General features: G+C 34.0%; 2 protein-coding genes and 1 pseudogene across 2 annotated transcripts; 2 read left to right on the top strand and 1 right to left on the bottom strand.

Annotated features, from left to right (window-relative positions):
- The first annotated feature begins 3,502 nt into the window (after nt 1-3,502).
- Nucleotides 3,503-4,993, top strand: LOC110690200. Its single transcript, XM_021867032.1, has 2 exons — nt 3,503-3,835; nt 4,013-4,993. The coding sequence occupies exons 1-2, from the start codon at nt 3,503-3,505 to the stop codon at nt 4,991-4,993; spliced, it is 1,314 nt and encodes a 437-aa protein (XP_021722724.1).
- Nucleotides 4,994-6,677: 1,684 nt separating this feature from the next.
- Nucleotides 6,678-7,621, top strand: LOC110690198 (uncharacterized mitochondrial protein AtMg00810-like). Its single transcript, XM_021867031.1, has 2 exons — nt 6,678-6,765; nt 7,017-7,621. The coding sequence occupies exons 1-2, from the start codon at nt 6,678-6,680 to the stop codon at nt 7,619-7,621; spliced, it is 693 nt and encodes a 230-aa protein (XP_021722723.1).
- Nucleotides 7,622-8,491: 870 nt separating this feature from the next.
- Nucleotides 8,492-10,718, bottom strand: LOC110690197 (annotated as a pseudogene).
- Nucleotides 10,719-12,532: the final 1,814 nt, after the last annotated feature.

Below are 12,532 nucleotides of genomic sequence, written 5' to 3'. Positions count from 1 at the left end.
AAAGGTATCTAGTGGATGTAGTTAAATAAATTAATAGCCTATCACTCTTCTTGTTGATACTCTCAAAGCTTACATTAATTAAGAAATAAATAGCACGAAGTATTAATGAAAGTGAGTCCAAGTCAACACTACCGAAGATTTTAAAAATAATCTATTTTTTAACCCACTGATCGAATAGATGTAGACCATGTAGTAGTAATAATGTTCGTGAGTAACATTGTTCCATTTCATATTATTTGCAACAATTAAACATATATTCTCTTTATTTTATGTTAAATTGTTGCTAATAATATGAAACAAAAGTAGTACTAAGATGTATTAGGTTATTATGATCACTTGAATATAACTTGAGAAAAGGACTTATACTGGGTTATTAGGATCCTTTTAATCCATTATTCTTTTTTGCCAAGGACGTTACATCAATGCATAAGCATAATAATATGAATGTAATGACGATATACATAACAACATCACAACTATTATTCCATACACAAGATATTCTACCAAATTACACTCTTTCGAGGGCCATCTAGAGTCCTAAATGTCTTATATACAATCATGTTGATCGAACTAGTTACTCGTATATTGATAAATTTTGAAACAATATGAAATATACCCACTTTAAAAGAGACTCACAACCTGGGCCTGGGCAACCCGAACAAGGAGGAAGAGAGTTTGGTCCACAAACAAGACTTTGGAGCTTCCATACTAAAACCAATTGGCAATAGTAGGAGGTACTCCTCTACCTTATAAAGTGAAACCATCTCTCCTTTTTCTCCAATGTGGGACACTCATAAGTGGGATATAATGGGTTTCAACATATACTGTATTGATTAGTACGTAGGGTTATGTGGTATTGTTTGACATTGAATATTGTAACGTAATTCTATATCATGTATCTCCGTACAATACAATTCTATCCTTTATATGATTCATTATACATCCAATACATAATTTATTCATTAAAGAATTATATAGGAATAATCTTACTAAGGATCCTAAGATTGTACATTTAACAATTGACATCATGATGATATTAACAACATTGTACTTGTATAACATATCTTGCACAAAGTTGAAAAAGTGCATGAGCCATGCCCCTAACATGTAATTAAGTCATCCATTGAAATCTTCACAATAATAATAATTTTTTTTTTTTTGATAATATATATAGTTATACTTCTACTAGGCTACTATTATAGTACAGAGTAACTTGTAATTATCATAAACTAAACTATTAGTTACAACTATAATATATCTAACATTAATTTAGGTTGATGAAGTAACACTCATACACTAATAATAATTGCACAATTTATTGTTATTTTTATTTTAAATTCTTCTAAGTACTCATTTGACTTTGTATGTCTCTAATTGCAAAATAAGTGCAAAAATTAAAAAGTTATTATTTTGAGAATAATATACATTACGAAGAAACTAACAAGATGTCATGAAAAATATTTGTTATGAATAAAATTATTAGTAAATGTAATATCAATATTTTACACTAGTAACACTACCAATGAAAAATTGAAAATGATAAGAGCCGTTACTTGATTGGCAAATATGATGAGAGTAAGATTCTAACCTTCTAGAAAGCTGACAATGTATTATATATGTATGTTTGTTTGTCTAAGAATTAGGCATGCCCACATTTGAATAAACCCCATTAAATGGGCAAAAAGTCAGAGAATTAAGGGACATGTTAGTTGGTACATCAATTCCTAATGCTCATGACATGTACGTGATAATGTACCCGTTCTTTAATCATATAATTCTTCGTTAATTAGTTCATAAATTAACTGTATTTGGCCGGTTTGCTAATTAATGCAACTGAATTAGTATAACAAATTCTTTAATTACTATCTTAATAGTACTATTTATTTGGAGAAAATATATATCTCTAGTTGATGATATTGTGGATTATGAATGAAATAATTCTGTGAATTAGAGCACCTAATTGATTTGAAGGTTGTAATTATGACTAAAAAAATATAAGTGTTGACTAATCATTATGACATTTTGGAAGAAAATAAGATTCAATCAAGTTTTGTAGCATAGGTTAATTAAGTGAGTTTGGTGAATTTCTATAATTAAGATGAACTTTAAGACTAGGTAAGATTAATTTGTTACTAATGGTGGACAAAAATTAGGGTCACTTACTTGAAGGATCGGGGATTGACTAGTAGAAACTACTCCAAGAGAGAAGTATGACTCTATTTCTCGATTGATAGAAATGAAGAATCTAAAAGGTTGAATCACCAACCTTCCTTATTTAACCAAAATTTGAAATGTCTAAAAATCAGGATAGAATCTCGACCTCTAGTATTTTCTATTCTACTCATAATAAATAAATAAATAAAATATAAATATAATTTTTTTTTTAAAAAAAAATTTCCCAAAATTAATTAAGTAAATTTATAAAGAAAATTTAAAGTCCAAATGATTATGTATTAGGAATAGGTGGAAATCGGACACAACCAAAATTTAATTAAAATTTTGATGCTAGTTAAGTGATTGTCTTTGTAACCTTATAAAATCACGGAGAATAATATACTACTAGTATTCAATATCAACACTTCATTTCCAAAGTGGATAAAATCTAATTTTGGATTTTCTTGAGCACTAAACAATACGAGATTACGAGTACAATATTTTTAAAATTAAAAAAATTACATATAAGCCCATTTTAAATATGACTAAATACTCATGTAAAAATGAACAGAGAAAGTAACTGAGTAATCAATACTCGTATTGTATGGTTAAATGATAGATGACATACAATAGCAGTACTCTAAGTAAATTACACTCTCTAAATGTGTTTCACACCATTAGCACTAATTAGTGAACCATATGGCAAGCAACAAAATAAAGGTAAAGGGTGTAATGATACAAATCCACAACTAATGTTGTAAAGAAAGTGGCATGTTAGCTTAATTAGTGCATAATTTTATTGATGTAAAAAGATTAACTGACTTATTACTTTTCCCAAGAACATAATAACTAGTCATCACTAAAATTTTAGTGATGATTACTTTCATTTAGGACGGAGCAGTAATCCACATAACTGTCCAATATCATCATATATTCTTTAATTTGCTTGTACATAAATGGAAGTGGTTGTCAATTAACACATTTAACCCAAACTCCACCATCACATATAATTATTGTTGATAGATATTGTTGTCAAGCACTTTTCAAGTTTTGAGTATAACATTAACATATCCTTACAAGAGACTAAAATAAGAGAGTGTTAAGATAGAATATATCTTATTAGGAGATAATATATTTTAGGTATACAATTATATCATATTATATCTTAGGATATCTTGAGATCTTGGGAATATTATCTTAGTTAGGTAAATTATTTCCCAAGGATTGTATTCATATAAATATCGATTTACTGATGAATGAGAAGATTGGAACTTTGTGAATTAATTTGACATGGTATCACAGCCAAGGTTCAATTCCTAAATTTTTTTTTTCCTCCTAAACGTGAGTAATGAGTGAGAAAATACCAGTTGATTTAACTCATTATCTTGGGTCGAGTGATAACCCAGGTAGTGTAATCACGCCTATTCAATTGCGTGGCGGAAATTACGATGAGTGGGCACAAGAAATCAGAAGGTCCTTGATGGCTAAACGAAAGTTTGGATTCGTGGATGGCACAATCAAACAGCCTACGGATGCCACGAAATTGGAAGATTGGATTGCGGTGCAGTCGATGTTGGTATCATGGATTACTAACACTCTTGATGCGAAGCTTCGTCCTACAATTGGTGACTATGATGATGCTAGTGTATCGTGGACGAATTTGAAGAATCGATTTTGTGTCGTGAGTGGTACACGTGTGTGCCAATTAAAGAACGCCTTGGGGGAGTGCAAGTAGGCCTCGCAAGAGTCGATGGCTGATTATTTTGGGCGGTTGTCGAAGGTGTGGAAAGAGCTCCTCACGTTTATTCGAGTTCCCAAGTGTTCATGTGGGAAGTGTACGTGCAATATAATTGCACAGGTGGAGGAGATTAGGGAGGAGGATTACCTTCATTATTTTTTAATTGGGTTAGAAGAACATTATGCTCCGATTAGAGCACAACTTCTAGCTCAATTACCTCTTCCGACGGTTGATGTTGCTTACCAAAATGTGGTGATGACAGAGAGGCTTCGTGCTGGAGGTTTGAACAAGGAAAACAAGGAATCTACCGTGGCGTTTCGGGTGGATGCAAAGACGAAATCGACGTTTGTTGACACAAGTAATCTGTTTTGTGATCATTGCAATCGTCAAGGCCATGATAAGAAAGGTTGTTTTCAACTAATTGGCTACCCCGAGTGGTGGGGTGAGAGAGGCCGTGGCGGCAGGGGTCGTGGCCGAGGTGGAGGACGTGGCAGCGATGGTCGGGGGTCACGTAACAGTGGCAGCAGTGGCTCGGCATCGTCTGGCGCATCCAAGCAGAATTATGTGCGTGCAAACAAAGTGGCGAGTGGATCGTCTAATGGGAAACAATCGTCTGTCTCTCCGGAGGATGCATCAGGTTTAGTGGGTGTGAATGCTACCCAAATTCAACAAATTTTGGATATCTTAAATCCAAAATCTAGACAATTACATGGTAAGGAAAATTCGATTCCTTGGATTGTAGATACGGGGGCATCAAATCATGTCACATGTGATTTTTCTGTCCTCATTAATGTGAAGAGAGTTCAAACTTGTCCCATTGGTTTGACCGATGGAAATTCAGCTAACGCGGATCCATTGGGAACGGTGATATTGCCGGGGGGATTGAGATTTGACAATGTTCTTTATGTTCCTCAATTAACTTGCAATTTAATATTTGTAACTCAATTGAGTGATGAGTCTAATTGTACAATGCAATTTACTAACAAAATATGTGTTATACAGGACCTGCAAACGAGGACGGTGATTGGTGCGGGTGAACGCGTAGATGGACTGTATTTTTTTCCGTGGTGTTCCTCAAGTGAAGGTCTTAGCAGTGGATAGCAAGTCTACATTTGATTTGTGGCATCAACGGATGGGTCACCCTTCAGACACGGTGTTGAAGATGCTTCCGACTGTGAGTAGTTCTCCTAGGAGTCATAATAATAAAGCATGTAATGTGTGTCCTCGTGCTAAAAAATCTAGATGTAGCTTTCCTATTAGTGAGAATAAGGCAAGTCGTGTATTCGAACTTGTTCATATAGATTTGTGGGGTTCGTATAAAACTCCCTCTACTTGTGGTGCACATTATTTTTTAACAATAGTTGATGATTTTTCTAGAGAAGTGTGGATTTATTTATTGAAAAATAAAACTGAGGTTGAAAGGATGTTCTTGAATTTTATTGCTATGATTAAACGTCAATTTGGTCAAGTGATAAAAATTATTAGAAGTGATAATGGAACGGAATTTAATTCCTTGCGTGATTATTTTTTCACAAATGGCATATTATTTGAGACATCGTGTGTGGGAACCCCCCAACAAAATGGGAGAGTTGAGAGGAAACATCAACATATATTAAATGTGGCACGGGCATTGAGATTTCAAGGGAATTTGCCGTTAGAATTTTGGGGAGAATGTATTTTATCGGCTTGTCATTTAATAAATAGAACCCCGACACCTCTACTTGAAAATAAAACCCCATTTGAAATCTTGTTTAATAAACCTCCATCATATGATTATGTTCGTGTTTTGGGTTGCCTATGCTATGCTCATAATCAACGGTGTAAAGGAGACAAATTTGTTAGTCGGAGTAGAAAATGTGTGTTTTTGGGATACCCATTTGGGAAGAAGGGATGGCGAGTGCTTGACTTAGAAACCAATGAAATATTTGTATCCCGTGATGTACGATTTTTTGAGAATATTTTTCCCTACATTGAACCCAAAAATACAACTTCACCTAGGGAGTGTCAAGTGCCTTTATCGGATGAGTATTTTAGTGACGATGAGTGGCTCGTTGGAGGGCATGAGGTGTGTCCAAGGGAGGCAGTAGGGGACGCAGCTAGGCTGCGGCATGATGTGGCAGACCGCAATCCACCTGCGGACAGGCCTGCCAGCGACCCAGCAGCCTATGATCAGCAAGCTGGGAAGCCAGCAGTAGCTGGCGCAGGCAGGCAGCAGCAAGCCGAGCACACGCAGCAGCGGCAGCAGGTGTGTCAAGGTGAGGGAGCTGTTGTGGTGCGTGAACAAGAGGTCCGTGAGCAGGAGGGAAGCGTTGAGGATTTGGGAAAAGGAAAACAGACAAAGATTCCGTCAACTAAATTTCGTGATTTTGTGACACATACAATACGGAAAAACAGTTCATCTAGCAATGCTTCACCTATATCATCCTCCTCAGGTACTCCTTATCCTCTCACATATTTTGTTGATTGCTCACGTTTTTCAGAAAAGCATAAAAAGTACATTGCAGCTTTAACAGCAGGTAATGAGCCTAAAAATTTTAAAGAGGCTATGAAGCATCTAGGGTGGAGAGAAGCAATGGCTGCAGAGATCAAGGCTCTAGAAGAGAAAGGTACATGGGTTCTTGAGAAGCTTCCGCCGGGCAAGAAAGCTCTTGGTAGCAAATGGGTGTATACGGAGAAACGTGATGAACATGGTAAAATTCTGAGATTGAAGGCAAGATTAGTCATCTTGGGTAACCACCAAGTTGAAGGTCTACATTATAATGAGACATTTGCACCAGTAGCTTAAATGGCGACAGTTCGAACTTTTCTGGCAGTGGCAGTTGTGAAAAACTGGGAAGTACATCAGATTGATGTGCATAATGCATTTTTGCATGGTGACTTACAGGAAGAAATATATATATGAAAATACCCCCTGGTTTTAACAAAAATAATTCTGAATATGTCTGCAGGATGAAGAAATTGCTATATGGCCTCAGGCAAGCTCCTAGATGTTGGTTTGCCAAATTGACGACAACATTGAAGAAATATGGATTTAAACAAAATTATTCTGATTATTCTTTGTTCACATTGACCAAAGGAAAATTACAGTTGTATGTTTTGATCTATGTTGATTTAATTGTTGCAGGGAACGATAAAGTTGCCTTGTCACAGTTCAAGGCATACTTGGGAAACTGTTTTAAGATGAAGGACTTGAGAGCTTTGACATATTTCTTAGGACTTGAGGTTGCTAGAAGCAATCAAGGGTTCTACATTTGTCAACGAAAATATGCTCCTGATATCATTTCTGAGACTGGGTTGTTAGGTGCTAAGCCTGCCGATTTTCCTATGGAACAAAATCATAAACTAGCTCTTGCGGAAGGCAGAGTGTTGGAGGATGTGGAGAAATATAGACGTCTTGTTGGACGTTTAATTTACTTATCGGTGACTAGACCGGAATTGGTATATTCCGTTCATATATTGTCTCAGTTTATGCGGACTCCGAAAGAGAAACATTGGGATGCGGCACTTCGTGTGGTGCGCTACTTAAAGAAAAATCCGGGACAGGGAATTCTTCTTCGATCCGACAGTGCACTGAGGTTAGAGGGGTGGTGTGACTCTGATTGGGCGAGTTGTCCTCTAACTAGGAGGTCATTGATTGGTTTGTGCTACTTGGTTTTTTCCCCGGTGTCCTGGAAAACTAAGAAGCAACCTACGGTTTCTACATACATCGTCTTCGGAGGCGGAGTATAGGTCAATGGCGGCCGTGACATGTGAATTGAAGTGGTTGAAACAAGTCCTACGAGACTTGGGTGTGCAACATTCGCAGGGTATGAAATTATTTTGTGATAGTCAGTCGGCTTGTACATTGCACAAAACCCGGTATTCCATGAAAGAACGAAACATATTGAGGTTGATTATGCATTTAGTGAGAGATGCAATTACAGATGGTTTGATTTCGCCATCTTATGTTCCTACGAAGGAACAACTTGCAGACATTTTTACTAAGGCCTTGGGAAAGGCTCAGTTTGAGACACTACTTAGCAAGATGGGCATTCGGGATCTTTATGCTCCATCTTGAGGGGGGATGTTAAGATAGAATATATCTTATTAGGAAGATAATATATTTTAGGTATATAATTACATCATATTATATCTTAGGATATCTTGAGATCTTGGGAATATTATCTTAGTTAGGTAAATTATTTCCCAAGGATTGTATTCATATAAATATCGATTTACTGATGAATGAGAAGATTGGAACTTTGTGAATTAATTTGACAGAGAGTAGTAATGAATGTTACATGATAATATGATGTATATCTATACTATTTATATGTTATTGAGTATGAATAAATATCTATGCAGTAACAACATGATAACATGATGTATATATAAGGTATCTAAATATAAAATCATAGAAATTATACATCATTTTTCATATTTCTCTTTGATAAAAGTTTGAAAAATACAAGCTTAAGCCGTTTTTTGACCATACAGTATTCACTATTTACATCATTTTTCTTTCTTAAGAGTATTATGTTCTTTAATTTAAGCTGTTAGTCAAAATTAAACTCCACAACTAATTAAAAAATTAACACCTTTGTAGTTTGCATGTATGTATATGTATATGTATGTATGTATGTACATATTATGCTCGAATTGAAGTGATGTATTCTGATTTCTTCATCTATGGAAACCAGGGGAATCCGTATCATTGACAAGCCTCCTATGTAAATTGTTGTGTCTATCTCTATTTCCATCTCTACTTTTCCTTTCTTTAACTTGGTTTACGTATTCTTTCTTTTCGCCATCTTTTGGTACAACGTACACAAAATGGCTCGGAATGTCGTTCATCTCCAATAGTGGCTCCAAAGTCTTAACCACTAGACCCATAGTAGGCCGCGACTTGGGGTTGTGGCTTAGGCATTGATAGGCTAACATAGTGGTTATCTTAGCCCCTTGGACTGAGTATTGACCCTCAAGCCTAGGGTCCATGATTATATCGAGTTTTCGTGGATTCTTAAGGAGTGGCCTAGCCCATTCCACTAGGCAATGCTCTCTTCTTGGACGAATCTTGTCCATGCATCTTTTTCCGGTCAATAACTCTAGAAGAACAACCCCGAAACTGTATACATCACTCATCGTTGTCAAATGACCTGAAAATTTAATATTATGGAATATGTTAGAATATTGACAATTTTATTAGTGGTTAGAATAGGTATGTCTTGCTTGCTACGAAAAACCATAATATTTGCAACGTATTATGTGACTTAATAATATTAGCACTAATCGTCAAACGTTAATTGTAATTAAAATTTGTAATTCAAATATATTAAATTACTAATTACCTGTCATGACATATTCTGGTGCAACATAGCCTTTGGTGCCAAGAATGTGTTCAGTAGTTACATGGCTTTTATCTCCTTCTGGCCCATCTCTTGCATACCCAAAATCTGACAGCTTTGCTTTGAAATTCTATACCATAAAAAACAAAACTAGTAAGAAAAATGAACCAAAGACTTTAAAGATCGTGTCAGTTGTGAAATGAAATTAAACGAAGAGTCGAGTAATTTAATAAAACCAAATAACCATACTAAGTCAAAGTTGAAAGAAATTTGAGAGCTTACAGAATCTAAGAGTATATTTGCAGCTTGAAATCCCTCAAAATCACAGGCTTATTAGCTTCATGTAGGAATGCAAGGCCTTTTAGCAGCCCCGAGCGCGATTTTCATCCTTGTCAACCATGGTAAGGCAACAGAGCACCCTGCATTCATATCAAAATGTTAGAAAAATATACAAATTTTGAATTTAGTGAATTACTGGAGTAATTTTTTTTTTTAATATAAAATTAAAAAATATTATATACTTACTTCTGAATAATTGGTTGTCCAAATTACCCCTAGCCATATATTCATAAACAAGAACTCTTTGTTCATTTTCACAGCAATATCCAATCAATTTTACCAAATGAGGGTGCCTCAACTGACCAAGAAATATAACTTCAGCCTGAAAATTAATTTTCAAAACTATATATTAGCCAAATGTTATAAATACAAATGTGACATATATAATATGATTTTTTTTTCCGGTGGTAAAAATAAATTACCAGCCACTCTCTATGTCCTTGAGAACCTTCCAAATCCAAGACCTTAATAGCAACAGTTTGAGCTTTTAAACGGGTCTAAGCTTATCATCAATAAACCCTTTATAAACTGCTCCGAAACCGCCTTCTCCAATGAAGTTGCTGGTATAAGAGAAGTTGTTAGAGATAATCCTGAGTTCATCAACTGTGAATACTTGAAGATTTGACCCGATCAACGAGCTCGAAAGATCGTTGATCGAGATCTCCGAATTCGGGTTGCTAATGTCTGAGATGGATAGCCTTTGGTGGAGAACTTGGTACTACTCTTTGTGGAATAGTTTTAGTTCTTGTTATGAGTTTAGGTTTTGATTGTGATCTTTTTGGTTTAAAGCAACTAGGTAAAATGGTGTCCCATGTAATAATCTTCTTAGAACTCATTGTGTGTTTTTTTTGGAATTTGTGTTGATTTGATGCTAATTTTGATGTGAGATATATATGATTTTGGGTAATTGGTTTGTTTGTTTGTTTTTAGAGTAGTTATGAAATATGGTTGTTGAAAAAATGCACCTAATTGTGCTAATATTTATAGACAAACAAGTTGTGAAAGGAGAAACTTTGTGCGTCTATAGGTTTGACTTTGGCCTCCTTCCTCTTCCCCCACTCCCTTGAATTTCTTGTTGATCAAGCTGGATTAAGTGTTTAATTAATCAACAAGGAAATTTAAATTATTACTAACAAGCTAGGTTGGTATATAGAATAAGATCGAGTGATGACTATCAGCTAGATATCACTAATATTATTGGGTGAATATGTCTATTTATGTAGGTTTTTTCTCTTTTTTGTTCTGAAGAAAAAACTAATTGCAGTTTGTTTTATTAGCTGCCTAACTTGTTACTCCGTATGTAGATAGACTTCTTAAATTATATAATAAAATATTAAAGTTAACTCTTTTTCTACATATAAATTAAAATTACTATTTTCCATCTAATAACAGAGTAACTATTTTTGATATGTAAAGGTCATTAAATAAAGTATTTTCATTTTTAAAATTTGTATGGTACATGATGGAGCAACAAGGATACTTTCTCATAGCTAAGGTGATGATGTAAATGTGATGGTGTGTGAGAACTCTTGCTAACTAGGTGTGTGAAAGGCAAGAATTCTCACCACCAATTCAAAACAAGGTTTTCTTTATTTAATTGTGCGCATGACAAATTAATTAATTGAACCTACTTATTAAAAATTAAACCATTTTTCAAAAATTAATACAACACGTTCATAACATTTCAGTTATGTGATACTCAAATCCACTTAATAATATCTAGCTTCGCCATTGCCAGCTATTGAGCTTCAATGCTTCATTCATCTACATACATATATTATATTAGTCACTAACATTAATGTATTCTTGTTTACATGTAGAAGTAATTGTGCTTAAATTTGCAAATGACCTAGTCTCATTCAATTCAATTTTATTGATTAATATATTTTGTTTTCTCCTTATTTTAGGGAATTTGAGAAAAATACTCCAACAAATAAGACAAATATAGTATTTATACGCGTATCAGCGTATGTTAATGTTAAAGCCAAAAAAGCTTGAGGAATAATAATGTCTAAAACAAACTAAAATAAAGCCAGTAAATATAATAGAAGTTTCTAATGATAAGTAATGGCCCATACAATTATAGCTAAAAAAATATAGTTGACTTTGACTGGCTAATTATCCAGAAATATTGAGTCTAAAAATTGTTGCTAAAATAAAAAAAAGTAGTCAAGTGCAATATGAAATCCCGTGTAAAAATAGTGCTTACTTTCGTTACCATGTGGCATTTGGATATACACGCTAGTTGCTTAAGAAAAAGTTCTTCTGCCCGTAGTTTTGTCGTTAAATTATTTCTCAAAAATTTAAAGTATGTAATCCAATTAAACTTTCCAAAATTATAGTGAAACCAATGTTCTAACTAATGAAGAATTGGTATTAACATTTTCCACTTGCAAATTATTATATCTGAAATTCCTACATGGCAAAATCACAACAGAGCTAGAGTACAATATTGTTATCCTCGGAAATGTATATATTACTCTTTTTGTCTCAAATTGCATGAAAATTTTATGTTAGTCGTTCTTAAATTAACAATCATTGTATTAATTTTTTATTGGTTGTATTTTTTTTTTAAATGTCAAAATTAATTTTTCTTCTTATTTTTGTATTTTTATATATTTTTCATAATATTAAAAAAAAAAAAATTAAAAAAAAAATTAAAAAAAAAAAAACACTTTGCAAAGCGTACTCTCGTGTGGTTACGACTTATTACGAGTGTGTCTCAGGGCTCAATAGAGGAGAGGCCTGACACTTCTGTATATACTCTTTCAAATTGTTGTTTCATTTATTTATTATACATTCTTCCATAAAATGGTTTAATTATTTGTATATGTCATTATAAATGTAGATAGTATTGACCAACTATTGATTTGATCAAGGAATATAACTTTGTATCACTATTAATAATAATACTTCGTATGTAGTTCAATCATTTTCTTTCTTCTTCTAGTATTTTTGTCTTTCTGTTGTTATGTTA

The sequence above is a fragment of the Chenopodium quinoa genome, unplaced genomic scaffold (genome assembly GCF_001683475.1).
Source record: "Chenopodium quinoa cultivar QQ74 unplaced genomic scaffold, ASM168347v1, whole genome shotgun sequence".
Classification (NCBI taxonomy): Eukaryota; Viridiplantae; Streptophyta; class Magnoliopsida; order Caryophyllales; family Amaranthaceae; genus Chenopodium; species Chenopodium quinoa.
The sequence above is the reverse complement of the archived record's forward strand: the minus strand, read 5'-3'. Positions and strand labels throughout refer to the sequence as shown.

What these genes read in the sequence shown, in the direction of transcription:
- LOC110690198 (XM_021867031.1), top strand. Translation starts at nt 6,678, where the DNA reads ATGGCGACAGTTCGAACTTTTCTGGCAGTGGCAGTTGTGAAAAACTGG. An exon ending in GCATAATGCATTTTTGCATG is followed by an intron (nt 6,766 to 7,016) that starts GTGACTTACAGG and finishes TAATTGTTGCAG; the next exon opens with GGAACGATAAAGTTGCCTTG.
- LOC110690200 (XM_021867032.1), top strand. Translation starts at nt 3,503, where the DNA reads ATGAGTGAGAAAATACCAGTTGATTTAACTCATTATCTTGGGTCGAGT. An exon ending in TGAAGAATCGATTTTGTGTC is followed by an intron (nt 3,836 to 4,012) that starts GTGAGTGGTACA and finishes ATAATTGCACAG; the next exon opens with GTGGAGGAGATTAGGGAGGA.